The sequence below is a fragment of the Mandrillus leucophaeus genome, unplaced genomic scaffold (assembly GCF_000951045.1).
Source record: "Mandrillus leucophaeus isolate KB7577 unplaced genomic scaffold, Mleu.le_1.0 Scaffold157, whole genome shotgun sequence".
Taxonomy (NCBI): Eukaryota; Metazoa; Chordata; class Mammalia; order Primates; family Cercopithecidae; genus Mandrillus; species Mandrillus leucophaeus.
In genome coordinates, this window is record NW_012101554.1 from 2,485,033 (window position 1) to 2,503,880 (window position 18,848).

Below are 18,848 nucleotides of genomic sequence, written 5' to 3' on the forward strand. Positions count from 1 at the left end.
CCTTCCCGACCTGTGCGGAGAGGAGAGAAATGAAGGGGGGCGCCCAAGGAGCCCCTGGCCCCGGGAGTGGGAGTCAGCGGATAGGAACAGATCACCCTTCCTTTCCGCCGGGAATTGGGGGAATCCCCCTGCTTTCACCCTCCCAGCCAGCCATGAGGTTGGGCTTTGTCCTTTGCCTTGGGTTTGAAGGCGGAGGCACAAAGGGCTGTCCAAAATCCAGCCAGCTTCGGAGGCATGTTTGATGCGAGTTAGCAAAGATTCTCGACTGCGGTAAGTCTGTTCAAGGGGACGCATTCACCAAGCGTCCCCGTTAGCCAAGTTAGCCTGCTGTGGCCAGCTCTTTACTTTTTCCCCCCGAAGCCCCTTCAGCTCTGTTTTCCCTTTGGGGGTCATGAAGTTTGCCCACGGCCCCTACTCCGGGCAGCCTCTGGGATGGGTGCTGCGGAGCCAGCAGCAGCCGCACAGAAAGAGGCAGATCAGGGTTGTCACCCCTACTTTTGTAAAAGGAAATCTAGTATTGCCAGGCTGTGTGCTTAGCGACTCACATATGTTCTCGAAACCTCACAAAAGCCCTGTGAGGTAGAAATTATTTTACCCATTTTGTAGGAAGGAAATTGAGACTGAGCGAGCCGGCTTCGGATTGGCCCAAGGTCACATATAGTCATCATTCGAACCTCACTCAGTCCGCTTCTTTCTGAAGCCTATGCAGCTGAATCACTTCACAATGGGAAGGAAATGGGGGCCCAGGGAAGTTAAGCAACTTGCCCACTCACTAAGTCTAGTCGGTGCTGGGGCAGGGACAGAACTCACTCAATTCCACTGCTTTCCCCAATTCCTGGTGAGTGGTGTGTGCCTGGCACTGTGTGCACCTGGCACTGTGTGTGGTAGGAATGCTGTTTCTTCTGTCTGTAACCTCCTCCCGGTTCTGTTAACAAAGACAAAACCATGCCCTGCCCTTAAAGCCTATAGGGTTCAAATGCCACCTCTTTGATGGTACTTTCCCTATAACACCACTTGATACCTCTCATGGGACTTAGCAAGTAATTGCAACGAGAGGCATATATGTTGGTTCAATATAGCAAACCTTTGTTCAAGGCCCACTAAGTGCCAGGTATGTCTCCCCTCCTTGAGGACTGGAAGCAACCATAGTTTGTATTTCTCCTTCTTTCTCGCTTTATAAGGTGCTGCTAAAAGCCTCTAGTGAATGAATGAACATTTGTGTGCCTGCCCTCAAGGAGCCTGCATTACACTTGGAGAAATATACAAAAACCTGTTAAGGGCTAACTTTGGTTAATTGGGAATATAAATGTAAAGAGATTTGGAAAGCAAACCATTGGGCTGTACATGGGCAGGCTTTGGGGGCAGAAAGACCTTGAGCAATGCCTTGAAGAATGATTTGCATATGAGGAGAGCAGGGAGGATATTTCTGTGGCGGAAATGGGGTGAGCCCAGGACACCTGTTGGACATGAGGGTGTGTTCTACATGGGTGGAGCAGGTCCAGATTGCAGAAGGCTGTAGAAGCCAAGCTGGCAGATAGAAGAATCGCTATTAGTGTGGGAGGACAAGAGTAAATTATAGCAGGTTCTGGACTAGAAATGTAACCATCTCCCCCAGTCAGAGAGGAACATACCTACTTCAGCTAAATACCAGGAGCTATTGTAGGAGCCTCCTGGTTCAACAGGGCATAGGTCTCTGACCTGTGGGGCGGGGAGACAGCAGAGGAAATCAGAAGACTCACTCATCCCAAGAACCTTGTTTAAAAACTATTCAGCTAAGTTTGGGTTGTGTTGTTAAAATCTCTAGTGCACGAAAAGAGGTTATATCCCTTCAAGCAGTTCTCCATGTTAGGGGCAGAGGCAGTGATAACTGGTAAAGTGGCTTGCTGCCAAGATCTGGCCTTGGAAGCAAGAGCCCTACTCCTTACTCCTTTAGTGCTACTACCAAAGTGTGTGACCTTGAGAAGTATCCCTAAACTCCTCTCTAGGTTTCAGGGTCACCCTTTCTGTAAGTGCATCTTTAAGGACCTTTCTTATTATTAATCTGTCTCTTAGAGAAATAGTCATCTGATACTTATCAAAAATAATTGAGTGATATTTAAATTCTTAAAAATTGATCCAGGCCAAGTACAGTGCCTCACACCTATAATCCCAACACTGTGTGAGGCCAAGCCAGGAAGATCACTTGAGGCCAGGAGTTCAAGACCAGCCTGGATAACAGTAAGACCACAACTCCACCAAAAATAAAAATAAAAATTAGCTGGATGTGGTGGCACTCAGGAGGCTGAGACAGGAGGATCGCTTGAGCCCAGGAGTTCAAGGTTATAGTCAGCTATGATGACACCACTGTACTCCAGCCTGGGCAACAGAGCAAGACCCTGTCTCAGGAAGAAAAAAAAAACACCCAGACTGTAGGTCAGATGTGAGAATGGACAGTTTCTCAATTTTTTCCTCTACTGAGCACTGAATGAATGTAGAGTAGGACGAGGGAACTGTTAATATTTTCAGCATTTCCCTCTCATTCTTTTCCTCTGGGAGATAGTACATATAATGGTTAAGACATAGGCTGTAGAATAGACTGACTTGGGTCAAATTCAGCTCCATGACTGACTTTGGAGTGTGATCTCTCTGAACCTCAGTATCTTCAGCTATAAGACAGGAGTAATTGCTACCTCACTGGGCCAGGGTTGGTGGCTCAGTGAGGTAGTTCTGCCCAAATCCCAGGAGTTGGGGAGGCCAAGGCAGGTGGATTACTTGAGCCCAGGAGTTCAAAACCAGCCTGGGCAACATGGCAAAACCCTGTCCCTACAAAAAATGCAAAAACAAATCAGGCATGGTGGAGCGTGACTGTAGTCCCAGCTACTTGGGGAGCTGAGGTGAGAGGATCACTTGGGCCTGGAAAGTCAAGGTTGCAATGAGCCCTGTTTACCATTGCACTCCAGCATAGGTGATAGAAAGACCCTGTCTCAAAAAAAAAAAAAAACCTTGCTGTTATGACGATTAGACGAGAGACACCATATGATACTGGGCATGTGGCAATGCTCAGTGAATATTGGACAGCTAATACAATTTGCAGAGTCACTGAGGGAAAGTATAGCTTCACAGAACCTCTGTGTCCGGATTCCAACGATTTTCTTTCATCATTATTTCTTGGGGCTCCCAGGACCCTATGTGGCTTACAAACCACAGGCTAGGATGTGTTTAACGTTAAAAGCAAGCAGTGTGTTTCTCTGAAGTGTGGCTCCACCATGGTGTTCAGTTACACCCAGAGGAGGAGGCTGGTGGGCAGTCATGGAAGCACATATTCCAGGGCAGGAAGGGATCAACAGCTCTTCCTGGAGACTTCCATTCTACCCCAGTTTCTGATCACAGCATGCATCTAGGAGAGTTTCTTTTCTGCTTTTCCTCCCGGTTTTGTCTCCTCTATCCCTTTTCCTTGCTAAACTGTGCTGGACGGTCAGGAATGTGGGCGGAGAAGAGGGAGAGCTGGAGACATCTCTTCCTTTCATCCAGCTTGTGTAAAAATGCCTCGGAACTCCCTCGTACCACATGCACCATAAATTATAAGGTCGAGCTTTGTAAGCCTGCAGCCCTCTTGGCTTTCTGCATGTTGGTTAGAATGCCTAAATAGAAAGCCCCCATTAATGTTGATTGCCTCTTCTCTGTTCCAGGTTGGCAAGGCCCCCAGTGGCCAAGGCATGAGCCTGGATGCCCTGCAAACTGAGTACGTGTTAGGGATAGGGGCCGTTCTTTATAGTTTGGCTCTGGAGAGCTAGGACCACTTTTCCCAGCCTCAGGGGTGCACATCCTCAGGAGCTCCCTAATTCCAGGTGTTGTACCTCCATGCAGAAGAGGAAGGGCCCAGCTGGGGCACCTCTTGGTTGAGGAATGAGTATGTGACATTTTCGTGTGGGTACATTTTGATGCTACTTTAAAAATAGGCCGAGCACAGTGGCTCACACCTGTAATTCCAGCACTTCGAGAGGCTGAGAGAGGTGGATCACCTGAGGTCAGGAGTTCGAGATCAGCCTGGCCAACATGGAGAAACCCTGCCTCTACTAAAAATACAAAAGATTAGCTGGGTGTGGTGGCACACACCTGTAATTCCAACTACTCAGGAGGCTGAGGTAGGAGAATCGCTTGAATCTGGGAGGCAGAGGTTGCAGTGAGCCAAGATCATGCTACTACACTCCAGCCTACATTCGATATGATGATGAGGAGAATAATGGTGGTGATTATGATGGAAATGGTGATGGTGATGATGACAATGGTGATAGTGGGGATGGTCTCACTCTGTCACAATCAGTCAATCAATACATAAACACCTTTCTACTTGTTTTTACAGTCCTAAGATAAGTACTCAGTAGCATCCCTGCCCTTCTAATGTGAACTTGAGGGAGGGGTAAGACCCAGAGATGGCGTGGGGGACAGGATAAGGAAGGCCTACTGTTCATATTACTTGCGAACATAAAATGGTTTTACATTTTGATGCCACTTCATTAAATTGACTGAATGATATGAACTGACCTTACACCCTCCTTTAAATTCCAGCTAACACATCCATGTCCTCAGGTGGTATCAGTTGATAATGCCCATGAAAATATTTTGTAAACTACAGGGTGCTAAACAATTGCTTACTTGTATTTTCTGTGGGGCACATTTTGGTGCTGTATACAAAGCAGTGAAGTCTCGACAAGAATGATGACAACTACAGTGAGCACAAAATAAAGTCTTTTTGGGGTTTTTTTTTTTTTTTTAGGAGACAGGGTCTTGCTCTGTCGTCCAGGCTGGAGTGCAGTGGTGCATAATCTCAGCTCACTGCAACCTCCGCCCCCTGGGTTCAAGTGATTCTCCTGCCTCACCCTCTTGAGTAGCTGAGATTACAGGCCTGTGCCACCACACCCGGCTAAATTTTTTGTATTTTTAATAGAGATGGGGTTACACCATGTTAGCCAGGCTGGTCTTGAACTCCTGGCCTCATATGATCCTTCTGCATCAGCCTTCCAAAGTGCTGGCATTACAGGCGTGAGCGACTGCTCCTGGCACAAAATAAATGCCTAATAAAATAATAATAAAATTAATAGCAAACTTTTGTTGGGTCTTGCTTATGTGTGGTCATTGTACTAAGCACTCTGCATATATTTTTAAATTTATTTTTTATTTCCATAGGTTTTTGGGTAACAGGTGGTGTTTGGTTATGAATAAGTTCTTTAGTGGTGATTTCTGACATCGTGGTGCACCTATTACATCTTTTAAACTTCACAACAACCCTGTGAAGGACTTACTCTTCTCCCCATTTTACCAATGATAAAACAGAAGGGAAGCATAGAACAGTTAAGATACCTGTCCTAGTTCCCGCAGCTAATAAGTGGTAGAACCAGGATTTGAACCCAGGTGGACTGACTCCAGAGCCCCTGCTATTAGGCACCATTTAGCTGCTTACAATCCTAGCAGGCCCAGCCAGGGCTGAAATGGGTAAATAATGGTCACTGGGTGGCTAAGGATGGAGAAATTTTCTCGCCCAGAGTTGGAATGGAAATCAGACAGCTCAGTCCGAGCTGCCTTAACAGTCACTGAAGGTCATTCGTTTTCAAGTTAATGAGTTAGAATTTCACTCACCAACCAAAACTTTACTGGCCAAAGGGATCTGGGGCCTCCTCCAGCTGGCATGAGTGATGTTAAATTCGGTGGTCTGGAAGGTGAGTGGCCTCCAGTGTTCCCTCTGGAGGAAGGGAAGCCTTCATGTGCATAAGTTTCCCTCCTGTGGAGAAGAGGGACCTTTTTAGTTTGTGTAGGAGCCATCAGTGTAACCCTTGATGGTCAGTGGTAAAGGCCTTGAGGCTAAGAGGTTGGTTGGAACCCGGATCTAAGGAAGTCAAGACCAGGGCTTCTGTAAACTTGGCTTCGCTATAGGATTATAGTCTGTAGAATCAGAGAGAGCTGGTTCAAATCTTGGCTCTTGCCACTTACGTGACCTTGAGCAAAACACTTTAGTGAGTCCCAGTTGTTACGGAAGATAACAATAGTACCTACTTTACAGGCACAATATGAGCATAAAATTGATTTTCTCCTCCACATCTGCTCACAGTCTTCCACATCCCAGCACATGCCAGTTCCATCTGTTCAGCTGCTCAGGAATCGTGCTTGACTTGTCTCTTTCTCTCACTCCTGTTCCATATTCAATGCAGTATATTAGAAAATCCTGCTGGCTTTATCTTCAAAATATATCTAGCATCTCCCGCTTCTCATGACCTCCACAGCTATTCCATTGATTCCAGCCACCAGCAGCTCACACTTGGGTTACTGAAATAAGCTAGACTGGCCTCTCTGCTTAAGTACTTGTCGCCCTGTCTTGTGTTTTCAGCACAAAAGCCAGAGTGACTCCATTAGAATATGTCAGATCGTGTTACACCTCTTTCCAAAATCCTCTGATGACTTTCCAAGTCAATGAGAGTAAAGGCCAGAGTTTTTACAATGACCTGGTCCCCATGTTCTGGCCCCTGCTGCTTCTCTGATCTCATCCACTGTTACTCCTAGCTTTCATCCAGCCACACTAGCCTCCTCTTTGCTCCTCACATGCCAGGCATGTTGCTGCCTGGGGGCCTTTATAATTTTGTTCCTGGCCTTTGCACCCCCCCCCCCAGGTATCTACGTGGGGCCTCCTTCCCTTCCTCAATTCAAATGTCACCTCTAGATCAGCCTTCTTTAACCATCCCAAATAAAAATGGCAACTGCCCAACCCCAGAAACTTCTTTCCCTGCTTTATTTTTCTCTCCAGTATTAATTTTACTTTGACATACTACATAGTTCCTTGTAGTATGTCAGATTCTACAAGGACACATGTAGTATGTCAAAGGAAAATAAATGTCAATCCTTGTAGTATTGTAAATTCTCACTTGTGGAATTAGGTTAATGAGAAGAGACAGACAATATGTCTATGTCTGTCTGTTCTCATTAACCTAATTCCACAAGTGAGAATTTTATTTAGCTCACCCCTGTATCCTTTGTGCCCAGAAAAATGTCTGATGTATAGTAGGAGCCCAATAAATGTTAGGAATATCACATCATAAAAATTTAGGTAGGGCCTTCTTTTTCATAAGACAACCACAAGGAAGAAGACTGGAAGCAAGGAACCCAGTGAGGAATGACCTCTGACAGCTTTGATATGATGAGAAGGAGGACAATGATGGTGGTGATTATGATGGAAATGGTGATGGTGATGATGACAATGGTGATAGTGGGGATGGGTATGCTGATGACGATGGCAATATGAGGATGATGATGGGATGGCAAGGACGATGACAAAGACAATGATCACTATAATGACAGTGAGAATTTGATCACTAACACTGTTCAGCTGCAGGGGAGATGCAATCACACAGGCCCTTGTGATCTTTAACATTTAGTGAGCATTACTGTATGCCAAACACTATGCCAGGAGCTTTACACGCATTGCCTCCTTTCATCCTCAGCGAATCTTTGATGTAGGCACCACAGTAGTATTGATCCAGTTTGCTGATGAGGGTGGACAGCTTATCCAAGGTGACCCAGCTTGAGAATGGTAGGGGACAGAGTAGAATCCAGGCAGTTAATGCTAAAGCCCACACTCTCAACTAGCATATGAACAGGTAAGAGATAAGAACAGAAGGCCTAGTGTGATAAAGTGACAAAGCCAATATCATTCAGCCTTCAGATAAAATCCAGATTCTTACTAAGCATCATGAATCTCAAACTGTGAAGGGGAAGGCAGGGCCATATCTCAACCTGACACTGGTATTTCACCTCTGCAACTGTTCCCTCTCACCATGCTGTTGATGGACATGAGTCATCCCTTAGGTATGCTATAGGCAGAAAAAAAAATTACGAGGAACACTGCCTTAACATGACATTGAAAAAAAATCCCTTTCTCAAACCTTCTCTCTCTAGCCTCATTCCCCCCCGAGTCCCTTCCTACTATACATTTAGCCAGACTAAGCTTTCCTGCAATTGCCCTAATTTGTCATATTCTCTTAGGAACTCTGCTTCCTTGACCCTTTCCCTGCTTTCACCCCCAGCCTGAATAAGGTGTCCCTTCCTGGTACATCTCCAACTCCCAGATGGGTCATGATACTTATCACAATGTATTGCAATTGCCTGTTTACCTACTGTCATCCACATTGGAACTTGCAGAGCAAAGACTGATCTGTTTCTTTTTTATCCCAACACTTTGCCTAGATTGTTGCCTAGATATGTTGCATAGGCACTCAACATATGATGGGTGGATGGATGGATGGATGGGTGGATGGATGGATGTGGATGGATGGATGGGTGTATGTGGATGGATGGATAGATGGATGGATGTGGGTGGGTGGGTGGATGGATGGATGGATGGATGGATTATATATTAGTTTGCCAGCACTCCCGTAACAAAATACCACAGGCTGGGTGGCTTGCACAACAGAAATTTATTTTCTCACAGTTCTAGAGTCTAGAAGTGAAAAATCAAGATATCTGTCAGCAGGTGTGGTTGCTTCTAAGGCCTCTCTCCTTGGCTTCCACCTTCTCACTGTGTCCTCACATGGTCTTTCACCTCTGCAGATGCATCCCTGCTGTCTCTCTGTATGTCCAAATTTCCCCTTCTCATAAGAATATCAGTCAAATTGGATTAGGGTTCACCCTAAAGACCTAATTTTAAGTTACCCCTTTAGCTATACATTTAGCCAGACTGACCCTTCCTGCAGTTGCCCTAATTTGCCATATTCTCTTTGGAACTCACCTTCCTTGACCCTTTTCCTGCCTTCATCCCCAACCTGGATAAGGTGTCCCATCCTGGTACATCCCCAGCCCCCAGATGTGTCATGGCATTTATCACAATGTATTGTAATTGTGTTTACTGCTGCTTACTTACTATCATCCACACTAGAACTTTCAGGGCAGAGACCGATCTGTTCCTTTTTTGTCCCAATATGAGGCACCTTGCCTAGATTGTTGGCTAGATATATTGTATATGCACTCAATATATGATAGATGAAGGGATAGATGTTTAGATGGATGGACGGATGGATGGATGGATACTATCTTTAATGATACTATCTCCAAATGCAGTCACATTATTAGGTACCAGAGGGCTTCATCATAAGGAATTTGGGGATATACAATTCAGCCCATAACTGGTGAATGGGTAGATACGACTTAGAATGCTAGGCTTCTGGAGGAGGTGGAGCAAGATGGTGGAACAGAGGCCTCTGCTGATTGTCTTCCCCACAGGAACACCAAATCTGGCAACTAGCCACCCAAAACAGCACCTTCATAGGAACCAAAACTAAGGTGAGCACTCACAGTACCTGGTTTTAACTTCATATTACTGAAAGAGGCACTAAAGAAGGTAGAAAAGTCAGTCTTGAATTGTTGACTTCATCTCTCCCTATTCCCCGGCAGTGCCCTTGTGGTGTGGAGAGAGAATCTGTGCACTTGAGGGAAGGGCAGCACAGCAATTAGGGAATTTTGCATTGGACCACAGTGCTGCCAACAAGGGACAGAAATCAGTTGACACCCATGGAGGGAGCATATAGACAAGCCCCAGCCAGAGGGGACTCGCCCATCTCAGTGGTCAGAACCTGAGTTCCGGCAAGTTTCGCGACCATAGGCCCAAGTGATGTGGGGTTCAAAATAAACTTGAAAAGCAGTCTAGGCCACAAGGACTGCAACTCCTAGGCAAATCCTAGTGCTGTGCTGGGCTCAGAGATAGTGGACTTGGGGGACACGTGACTAGTAAGACACCAGCTGGGGCAGCTAAAGGAGTGCTTTTGTCATCCCTCCCTAAACCCCAGGCAGCACAGCTCGCAGCTCCAAAAGAGACAACTTCCTTCCGCTTGAGGAGAGAAGAGGTTAAAGTAAAGAGGACTTTGTTTTGCAACTTGGATACCAGCTCAGCCACAGTAAGACAGGGCACCGGGCAGAGTCATGAGGCCCCCATTTCAGGCTCTAGCTCCAAATAACACACTGGACCAGAAAGGAACCTGCCGCCTTGAAGGAAAGGACTCAGTCCTGGCAGGATTCATCACCTGCTGACAACAGAGCCCTTGGGCCCTGAATAATCAGCAGCAGTAACCAAGTAGTGCACACCGTGGGTCTTGGGTGAGACTCAGGGACACGCTGGCCTCCAGAGTGACCCATCATATTCATAGTTGCGGTGGCTATGAGGAGAGATGCCTTCTACTTGAGAAAAGAAGAGGGAAGAATAAATGGGACTTTGTCTTGTAGTTTAGGTACTAGCCCAGCCATAGTGGGGAAGAGCACCAACCAGGCTCTTGGGGTCCCCAAGTCCAGGCCTTGGCTCTTAGCATTTCTGGACCTACTCTGAGCCAGAGGGGATCCCACTGCCCTGAAGGGTGAGTCCCATGCCTGGCAGCATTCACCACAAGCGGACTGAAGAGCCCTAGCGCCTTAAGTGAACAACGCTGGTGCCCTGCAGTAATCCCCATAGGTCTGTGGTGGTGGTGATGTGGGGAGAGACTTCTCTGCCTGGGGAAAAGGGAAAGAAGAGTGGGAAGGACTTTGTCTTGAGGTTTTGGTGTCAGCTTAGCAACAAAATAATAGAGCACACCAGGTAGATTTCTAGGGTTTCCAACTCTAGGCTCTGGCTCCCGGACAGCATCTGTGGACCTTTCTGGGCCCAGGGGAACTTGGCACTGTGCTGGCTTCAGGTCTGACCCAGCACAGTCCTAGTGGTGGTGGCCACGGGGGTGCTCATGTCACCCTTACTCCAGCTCCAGGCAGCTCAGCACAGAGGGAAGCAGACTCTATTTCCTTGGGAGAAAGTAGTGGAAGAGAACAAGAGCCTCTGCCTAGTAATTCAAAGAATTCTTCTAGATCTTATCTAAGACCACCAAAGTGGTACCTCTATAAGTCTGCAAGAATTACAGTAATACTGAGCTTTCCCGTAATGCAGTTATGGCTGCAGTGACCAAAAACTTAGATCACAAGACCCTGATTCCTTTAATTATCTGGAAAGCCTTCCCAAGAAGGATGGGTACAAACAAGCTCAGGCTGCAAAGACTACAATAAATACCTAACTCTTAATGCCCACACACTGACAATTTTTTTTTTTTTTTTTTTTTTTAGACAGAGTTTCACTCTTCCTGCCTAGGCTGGAGTGCAATGGTGTGATCTCGGCTCACCACAACCTCTCCCTCCTAGGTTTAAGTGATTCTCCTGCCTCAGTCTCCCGAGTAGCTGGGATTACAGGCATATGTCACCATGCCCAGCTAATTTTGTATTTTTAGCAGAGACGGGGTTTCTCCATGTTGGTCAGGCTGGTCTCAAACTCTCCACCTAAGGTGATCCGCCCTCCTCGGCCTCCCAAAGTGCCGGAATTATAGGCATAAGCCACTGCATCTCGCTCACACTGACAAATGTTTACAAGCATCAAGACCATCCAGGAAAGCATTACTGACCTCACAAAATGTACTAAATTAGGCACCAGAGGCCAGCCCTGGAAAGATAGAAGTATGAAACCTTTCACAGAGAGAATTCAAAATAGCTGTTTTGAGGAAACTCAAAGAAATTCAAGATAACACAGAGAATGAATTCAGACTCCTATAAGATAAACTTAACAAAGAAATTAAAATAATTAAAAAGACTCAAACAGAAATTTTGGAGTTGAAAAATACAACTGACATAATGGAGACTGCATCGGAGTCTCTTAATGGCAGAATTGATCAAGCAGAAAAAAGAATTCGTGAGACTGAAGACAGGCTATTTGAAAAGACACAGCCAGAGGAGACAAAAAAAAAAAAAAAAGAATAAAAAGGAATGAAACATGCCGACAAGATCTAGAAAATAGCCTCAAAGGGGCAAATCTCAGAAGTATTGGCCTTAACGAGGAGATAGAGAGAGAGATAGGGGTAGAAAGGGTATTCAAAGGGATAACAATAGAGAACTTCCCCAACCTACAGAAAGATATCAATATTAAAATACAAGAAGGTTATAGAACAGTAATCAGATTTAACCCAAATAAGACTACCTCAAGGCATTTAATAATCAAACTCCCAAAGGTCAAGGATAAAGAAAAGATCTTAAAATCAGCAAGAGACAGGAAACAAATAACATACAATGGAATTTCATTATGTCTGGCAGCAGACTTTTCAGTGGAAACCAGGAGAGTGGCATGACATCTTTAAAGTGCTGAAGGAAAAAAACTTTTATCCTAGTATAATTTATCCTGTGAAAATATCCTTCAAACATGAAGAAGAAATAAAGAGTTTCCCAGACAAACAAAAGCTGAGGCATTTCATCAATACCAAGCCTGTCCTACAAGAAATGCTATAAAGAGTTATTCAATCTGAAAGAAAAGGATGCTAATGAGCAACAAGAAATCATCTGAAGGTACAAAACTCATTGGTTATAGTCAGGTCATAGAAAAACACAGAATATTACAACACTGTAATTATGGTGTGGAAATTCATATCATAAGTAAATGAATCAATAAAAAATACAACTTTTCAAGACAGTACAATAAGGTATAATTCAAACAACAGAAAGTTAAAAAGTGGGGAGAAAAAATTAAAGCATAGAGCTGTTAGGGATTTTTATGCTTGTTTGTGTATGCAATCACTGTTAAGCTGTCATCAGTTTAAAATAATGAGTTACATTTTTTGCACACCTTATGGTAACATCAAATCTAAAAATATACAATGGATACACAAAAAATAAAAAGAAATTAAAAGATACCACCAGATAAAATCAACTTCACTAAAGAGAAGACAGGAAAGAATGATGAGAAGACCACAAAACAACCGGAAACAAATGACAGGAATAAGCTTTTACTTATCAATGGTAACATTGAATGTAAATGGACTAAACTGTTCAATAAAAAGACATAGAGTAGCTGAATGGATTTGAAAAAACAATCTATTGCCTATAAGAAACACCCTTCACCTATAAAGACACATATAGACTGAAAATAAAGGGATGAAAAAATTATTGTATGCCAGTGGAAACCAAAAAAAAGTAGTAGCAGCAATACTTACATCAGACAAAATAGATTTCAAGGCAAAAGCTGTAAAAATAGACAAAAAAGTTCATTATATAATGATAAAAGCGTCAATTCAGCAAGAGGAAATAACAATTGTAACTATATATGCACCCCACGCTGGAGTACCCAGATATACAAAGAAAATATTTTTAGAGCCAAAGAGAGAGAGAGAGACCTCAATAAAATAATAGCTGGAGACTTCAACGCCCCATTTTCAGCATCGAACAGATCATCCAGACAGAAAAGTAACAAAGAAATGTTGGACTTAATCTGCACTATAGACCAAATGGATCTAACAAATATTTACAGAACATTTCATCCAAAGGCCATAGAATACATATTCTACTCCTCAGCACATGGATCATTCTCAAAGACAGGCCACATGTTAAGCCACAAGAGAAGTCTTAAAACATTCCAAAAAAATGAAATAATATCAAATATCTTCTCTGACCACAATGGAATAGAACTAGAAGTCGATAACAAGAGAAATTTTAGAAACTATACAAACACATTAAAATTAAACAACATGCTCCTGAATAACCAGTGGGTCAATGACGAGATTAAGATCGAAACTTAAAAATTTTTTGAAACAAATAATAATGGAAACACAACATACCAAAACCTATGGCATATGGTGAAAGCAGTACTAAGAGAGAATTTTATTATCATAAGTGCCTCCATCAAAATAGAAGAGAAACTTCAAATAAACAACCTAACGATGCATCTTAAAGAACTAGAACAGCAAGAAGACTAAACCTAAAGCTAGTGGATGAAAAAAACTAATAGTACCGGTCAGAGCAGAAATAAATGAAATTGAAACGAAGAAAGTAATACAAAAGATGAACAAAATGAAAAAGTTGGTTTTTTGAAAAGATGAACAGAATTAGCAAGCCTTTAGCCAGAGTAACATAAAAAGAGAGAAAATCCAGATAAATAAAACCACAGATGAAAATGGAGACATTACAACCAATCTGCAGAAATTTAAATAATTTTTAGAAGCAACTGTGAGCAATTATATGCCAATAAATTGGAAAAGCTAGAAGAAATGAATAAATTCTCAGATATGGTCAACCTACCAAAATTGAACCGTGAAGAAATCCAAAACCTGAACAGACCAATAATAAGTAACAGGATCAAAGCCATAATAAAAAATCTCCAAAGAAAAGCCTGAGACCTAATGGCTTCACTGCTGAATTTTACCAAACATTTGAAGAACTAATACCAATCCTACTCAAATTATTCCAAAAATAAAGATGGAAAAAATACTTTTGAACTCATTTTACAAGGCCAGTATTACCCTCATTCCAAAACCAAAGACATAGGAAAAAAAAAAAAAAAAACTACAGGTTAATATCTCTGATGAACATTAATGTAAAAATCCTTACAAAATACTAGCAAATCAAATTCAACAACACATTAAAAAGATCATTCGTCATGACCAAGTGGCATTTATCACAGGGATGCAAGGATGGTTCAGCATACAAAAATCAATCAATGTGATACATCAAATCAACAGAATGAAGGATAATAACTATATGAGTCTTTTAATTGATGCCAAAAAAGCATTTGATAAAATTCAACATCCCTTCATGATTAAAAAAAAAAAAAAACCCTCAAAAAACTAGGTATAGAGGGAACATACCTCAACATAATAAAAGTCACATACCGTAGGCCCACAGCTAGTATCATACTGAATGGGGAAAAACTGAAAGCCTTTCCTCTAAGATCTGAAACAAAACAAGGATGCTTACTTTTACCACTGTTATTATTTGCAGATGATATGATCTTACATTTGAAAAAACATAAAGACTCCACCAAAAAACTGTTAGAACTGATAAACAAATTCAGTAAAGTTGCAGGATACAAAATCAATATATAGGCCAGGCACAGTGGCTCGCGCCTATAATCCCAGCACTTTGGGAGGCCAAGGTGGGCCGATCACCTGAGGTCAGGATTTCAAGACCAGCCTGGCCAACATGGCAAAACCACATCTCTACTAAAAAATACAAAAATTAGCCAGGCATGGTGGAGGGCACCTGTAATCCCAGCTACTGGGGAGGCTGAGGCAGGAAGAATTGCTTGAACCTGGAAGGCGGAGGTTGCAGTGAGCCAAGACTGTCCACTGCACCCCAGCTTGGGTGACAGAGCGAGACTCTGTCTCAAAAACAAACAAACAAACAAAATAAAGCAAACAAAAGCATAAAACAAAATCAACATATAAAAATAAATAGCATTTTTACATGCCAACAGCGAGCAATCTGAAAAAGAAATTGAAAAAGCAATCCTATTTACATTAGCTATGAATACAACTAAATACCTAGGAATTAACCAAGATTTCTACTGTGAAAACTATAAAATATTGGTGAAAGAAATTGAGGAGGACATACATACAAAATGGATAGATATTCCACGTTCCTGGATTGGAAGAATAAATATTGTTAAAATCTCCATACCATCCAAAGCAATTTACAGATTCAGTGCAACCCCTATCAAAATACCAATGACATTATTCACAGAAATAGAAAAAAAAAATCCTGAAATTTATATGGAACCATGAAAGACCCAAAATAGTCAAAGCTATCCTGAGCAAAAAGAACAAAAGTGGAGGAATCACATTACCTGACTTCAAATTACACTACAAAACTATAGTTACCAAAACAGCATGGAACTTGCATAAAAACAGACACATAGACCAATGGAACAGAATACAGAACCGAGAAACTAATCCATACATCTATAGTGAACTCATTTTTGACAAAGGTGCCAAGAACATACATTGGGGAAAGGACAGTCTCTTCAATAAATGGTGCTGGGAAAACTGAATGTCCTTATGCAGAAGAATGAAACTAGACCCCTCTCTCTCACCATATACAAAAATCAAATCAAAATGGATTAAAGACTTAAATCTAAGACCTCAAACTATGAAACTACTATAATAAAACATTGAGGGAACTCTTCTGCACAATGGACTGGGTAAACATTTCTTGAGTAATACCCCACAAGCATAGGCAATCAAAGCAAAAATGAACAAATGGGATCACATCAAGTTTAAAAGCTTCTGCACAGCAAAGGAAACAATCACTAAAGTGAGAAGACAACCCTAGAATTGAGGAAAATATTTCTAAACTATCAATCTGACAAGAGATTAATAACCAGAATATATAAGGAGCTCAAACAACTCTTTAAGAAAAAATCTAATAATCTGATTTTAAAATGGGCAAAAGATCTGAATAGACATTTTGCAAAAGGAGACTTACAAATGGCAAACAACTATATGAAAAGTTGCTCAACATCATTGATCATCAGAGAAATGCAAATCAAAACCATAATGAGATAGCATCTCACCCTGGTTAAAATGGCTTCCATCCAAAAGACAGTCAATAACAAAGGCTGCCAAGGATGTGGGGAAAAGGGAAGCCTCATACACCTTTGATGGAAGTGGAAATTGGTACAACCCTATGGAGAACAGTTTGGAGGTTCCTCAAAAAACTAAAAATAGAGATACCATATGATCCAGCAATCCTACTACTGGGTATACACCCAAAAGAAAGGAAATTAGTATATCAAAGAGATATCTGCACTCCCACATGTGTTGCAGCACTGTTCACAATAGCTAAGATTTAGAAGCAACCTAAAAGCCCATCAAGAGGTGAATGGATAAAGAAAATGTGTTATTTATATACAATGGAGTACTATTTAGACATAAAAAGGAATGTGATCTTGTCATTTGCAACAACATGGATAGAACTAGAGGTCATTATGTTAAGTAAAATAAGCCAGGCACAGAAAGGCAAACTTGGCATTTTCTCACTTACTTGTGGGAGCTAAAAATTAAAACTATTGAACTTATGGAGATACATGGTTACTAGAGGCTGGAAAGGGTATGGGATGGTGGGTGGGTGAGGAAGGGGGAAGTGGAGATGGTCAATGGTATGTTAGTCCATTCTTACATTGCTGTAAAGAAATACCTGAGACTGGGTAATTTATAGGAAAAGAGGTTTAATTGGCTTGTGGTTCTGCAGGCCACACAGGAAGCATAGTGCTGGCATCTGCTTCTAGGGAAGCCTCAGGAAGCTTACGATCATGGCAGAAGGTGAAGGGGGAGCAGGCATCTCACATAGCAGGAACAGGAGCAAGAGACAGTTGTGGGGAGATGCCACACATTTAAACAACCAGATCTTGTGAGTACTCACTTGCTACTGCAAGGACAGCACCAAGACATGAGGGGTTTGCCTCCATAAGCCAAAACACCTCACATGAGGTCCCACCCCCAACGTTGTGGATTACATTTCAACATGAGATTTGAGTAGGGACAAATATCCACACTACATCAAATGGGTACCAGAAAACAGTTGGAAAGAATGAATAAAACCTAGTATTTGATAGCACAATAGGGTGACTATGGTCAATAATAATTTAATTGTACATTGTAAAATAACTAAAAGAGTATGATTGGATTGTTTGTAACACAAAGGATAAATGCTTGAGGTGATGGATACCCCATTCCCCATGATGTGATTATGACACATGTCATGCCTGTATGAAAATATCTCATATACCCCATAAATATATATGCCTACTATGCACCCACGAAAATTAAAAATAAGAAAAAAATTTAAGAATGTTAGAGTTCTGATTCTCAGCATCCTGCATTGTCAGGCTTTGTTTTTTTTGTTTTTTTTTTTGTTTGTTTGTTTGTTTGTTTGAGACGTAGTCTCGCTCTGTTGCCCAGCCTGGAGTGCAGTGGGGCGATCTCAGCTCATTTTAACCTCCATCCCCCGGGTTCAAGCAATTCTCCTACCTCAGCCTCCTGAGTAGCTGGGATTACAGGCATGTGCTACCATGCCTGGCTAATTTTTGTATTTCTAATAGAGATGGGGTTTCACCATGTTGGCCAGGCTGGTCTCGAACTGCTGACCTCGTGATCCATCTGTATCAGCCTCCCACAGTGCTGGGATTACAGGGGTGAGCCACTGTGCCCAGCCCAGAGTACCCATTCTTTAGGTGGACAGAATGTTGGGAAAGTCTCAAAGCTTTGAAAGTGGTTAGTAGAAGAGGGTATTATACACAAATGCAATGTTCTATGATAGGTTCAGATAATACATTATAAACATATGTTGCTAATTTAACCAAGAAAATAGAAAAGGTGCATGGACATGATTGATTTCTAAATGAGTGGGATGAAAAAATAGCTGTAGAAGCCCTATTTCATCCTGCCCTTGCGTTGCTCAGGAATCTGCCATATCTCCTTATTAGAATCAAACCGTAATGGCCAGGAGTGTGTGGGGGGTTAGGGTTGGAAGTGTGGAAACTATGCCTCCTCACCCACCCAGGATTCTACTCACCCTACCACTCCCTGCCCTGCAGCCACGTGCAAGCCTTTGTCTGTTGTTCAAGCTCTTCTCCCTAGTCCTACAACCTGTAAGTCCCAGTGGTCTCCTTCTCTAGAGGAATATAGTCCCTGACTACCCCTCCCTGTCCAACGAGTGCCCCCATCATTTGGATTCCTTATAATGGAGAAGAATTTTAAGGATACAAATTGGCTCTGACGCCGTCTAGAAGAGTTAGGAGGTGTGTGGCTCTGGTAAATTATCCGACTTCTCTAAGCCTCAGTTTCCTCATTTATAAAGTAGGATAATTCTTAACAGTATTTATGGGAAGCAGTAACTATGAAAAAGGCCATTATAACTGTAAGTTACATATAAAGTTATCATCAATACGTGCCAACTTATTTTGTTTTTATTAAGTCTTTATTAATGGACTTTATTAAGTTCATTCTCTCTGTAACTCAGAGGCTATCTGGGTATTTTCAACTGTAGAAAAACAAAGATAGCAT

At 42.4% G+C, this 18,848-nt stretch overlaps 1 protein-coding gene across 1 annotated transcript in view; it reads right to left on the bottom strand.

The window, feature by feature from the left end:
• The window catches only part of CKAP4 (cytoskeleton-associated protein 4), a 66,380-nt gene that overhangs the window by 10,558 nt on the left and 36,974 nt on the right, over positions 1-18,848 (bottom strand). The window contains exon 3 of the mRNA XM_011975522.1: positions 5,617-5,758. Coding sequence (XP_011830912.1) covers positions 5,617-5,667 — 51 coding nt within the window. The 5' untranslated portion in view covers positions 5,668-5,758. The remainder of the gene's footprint in view (positions 1-5,616; positions 5,759-18,848) is intronic.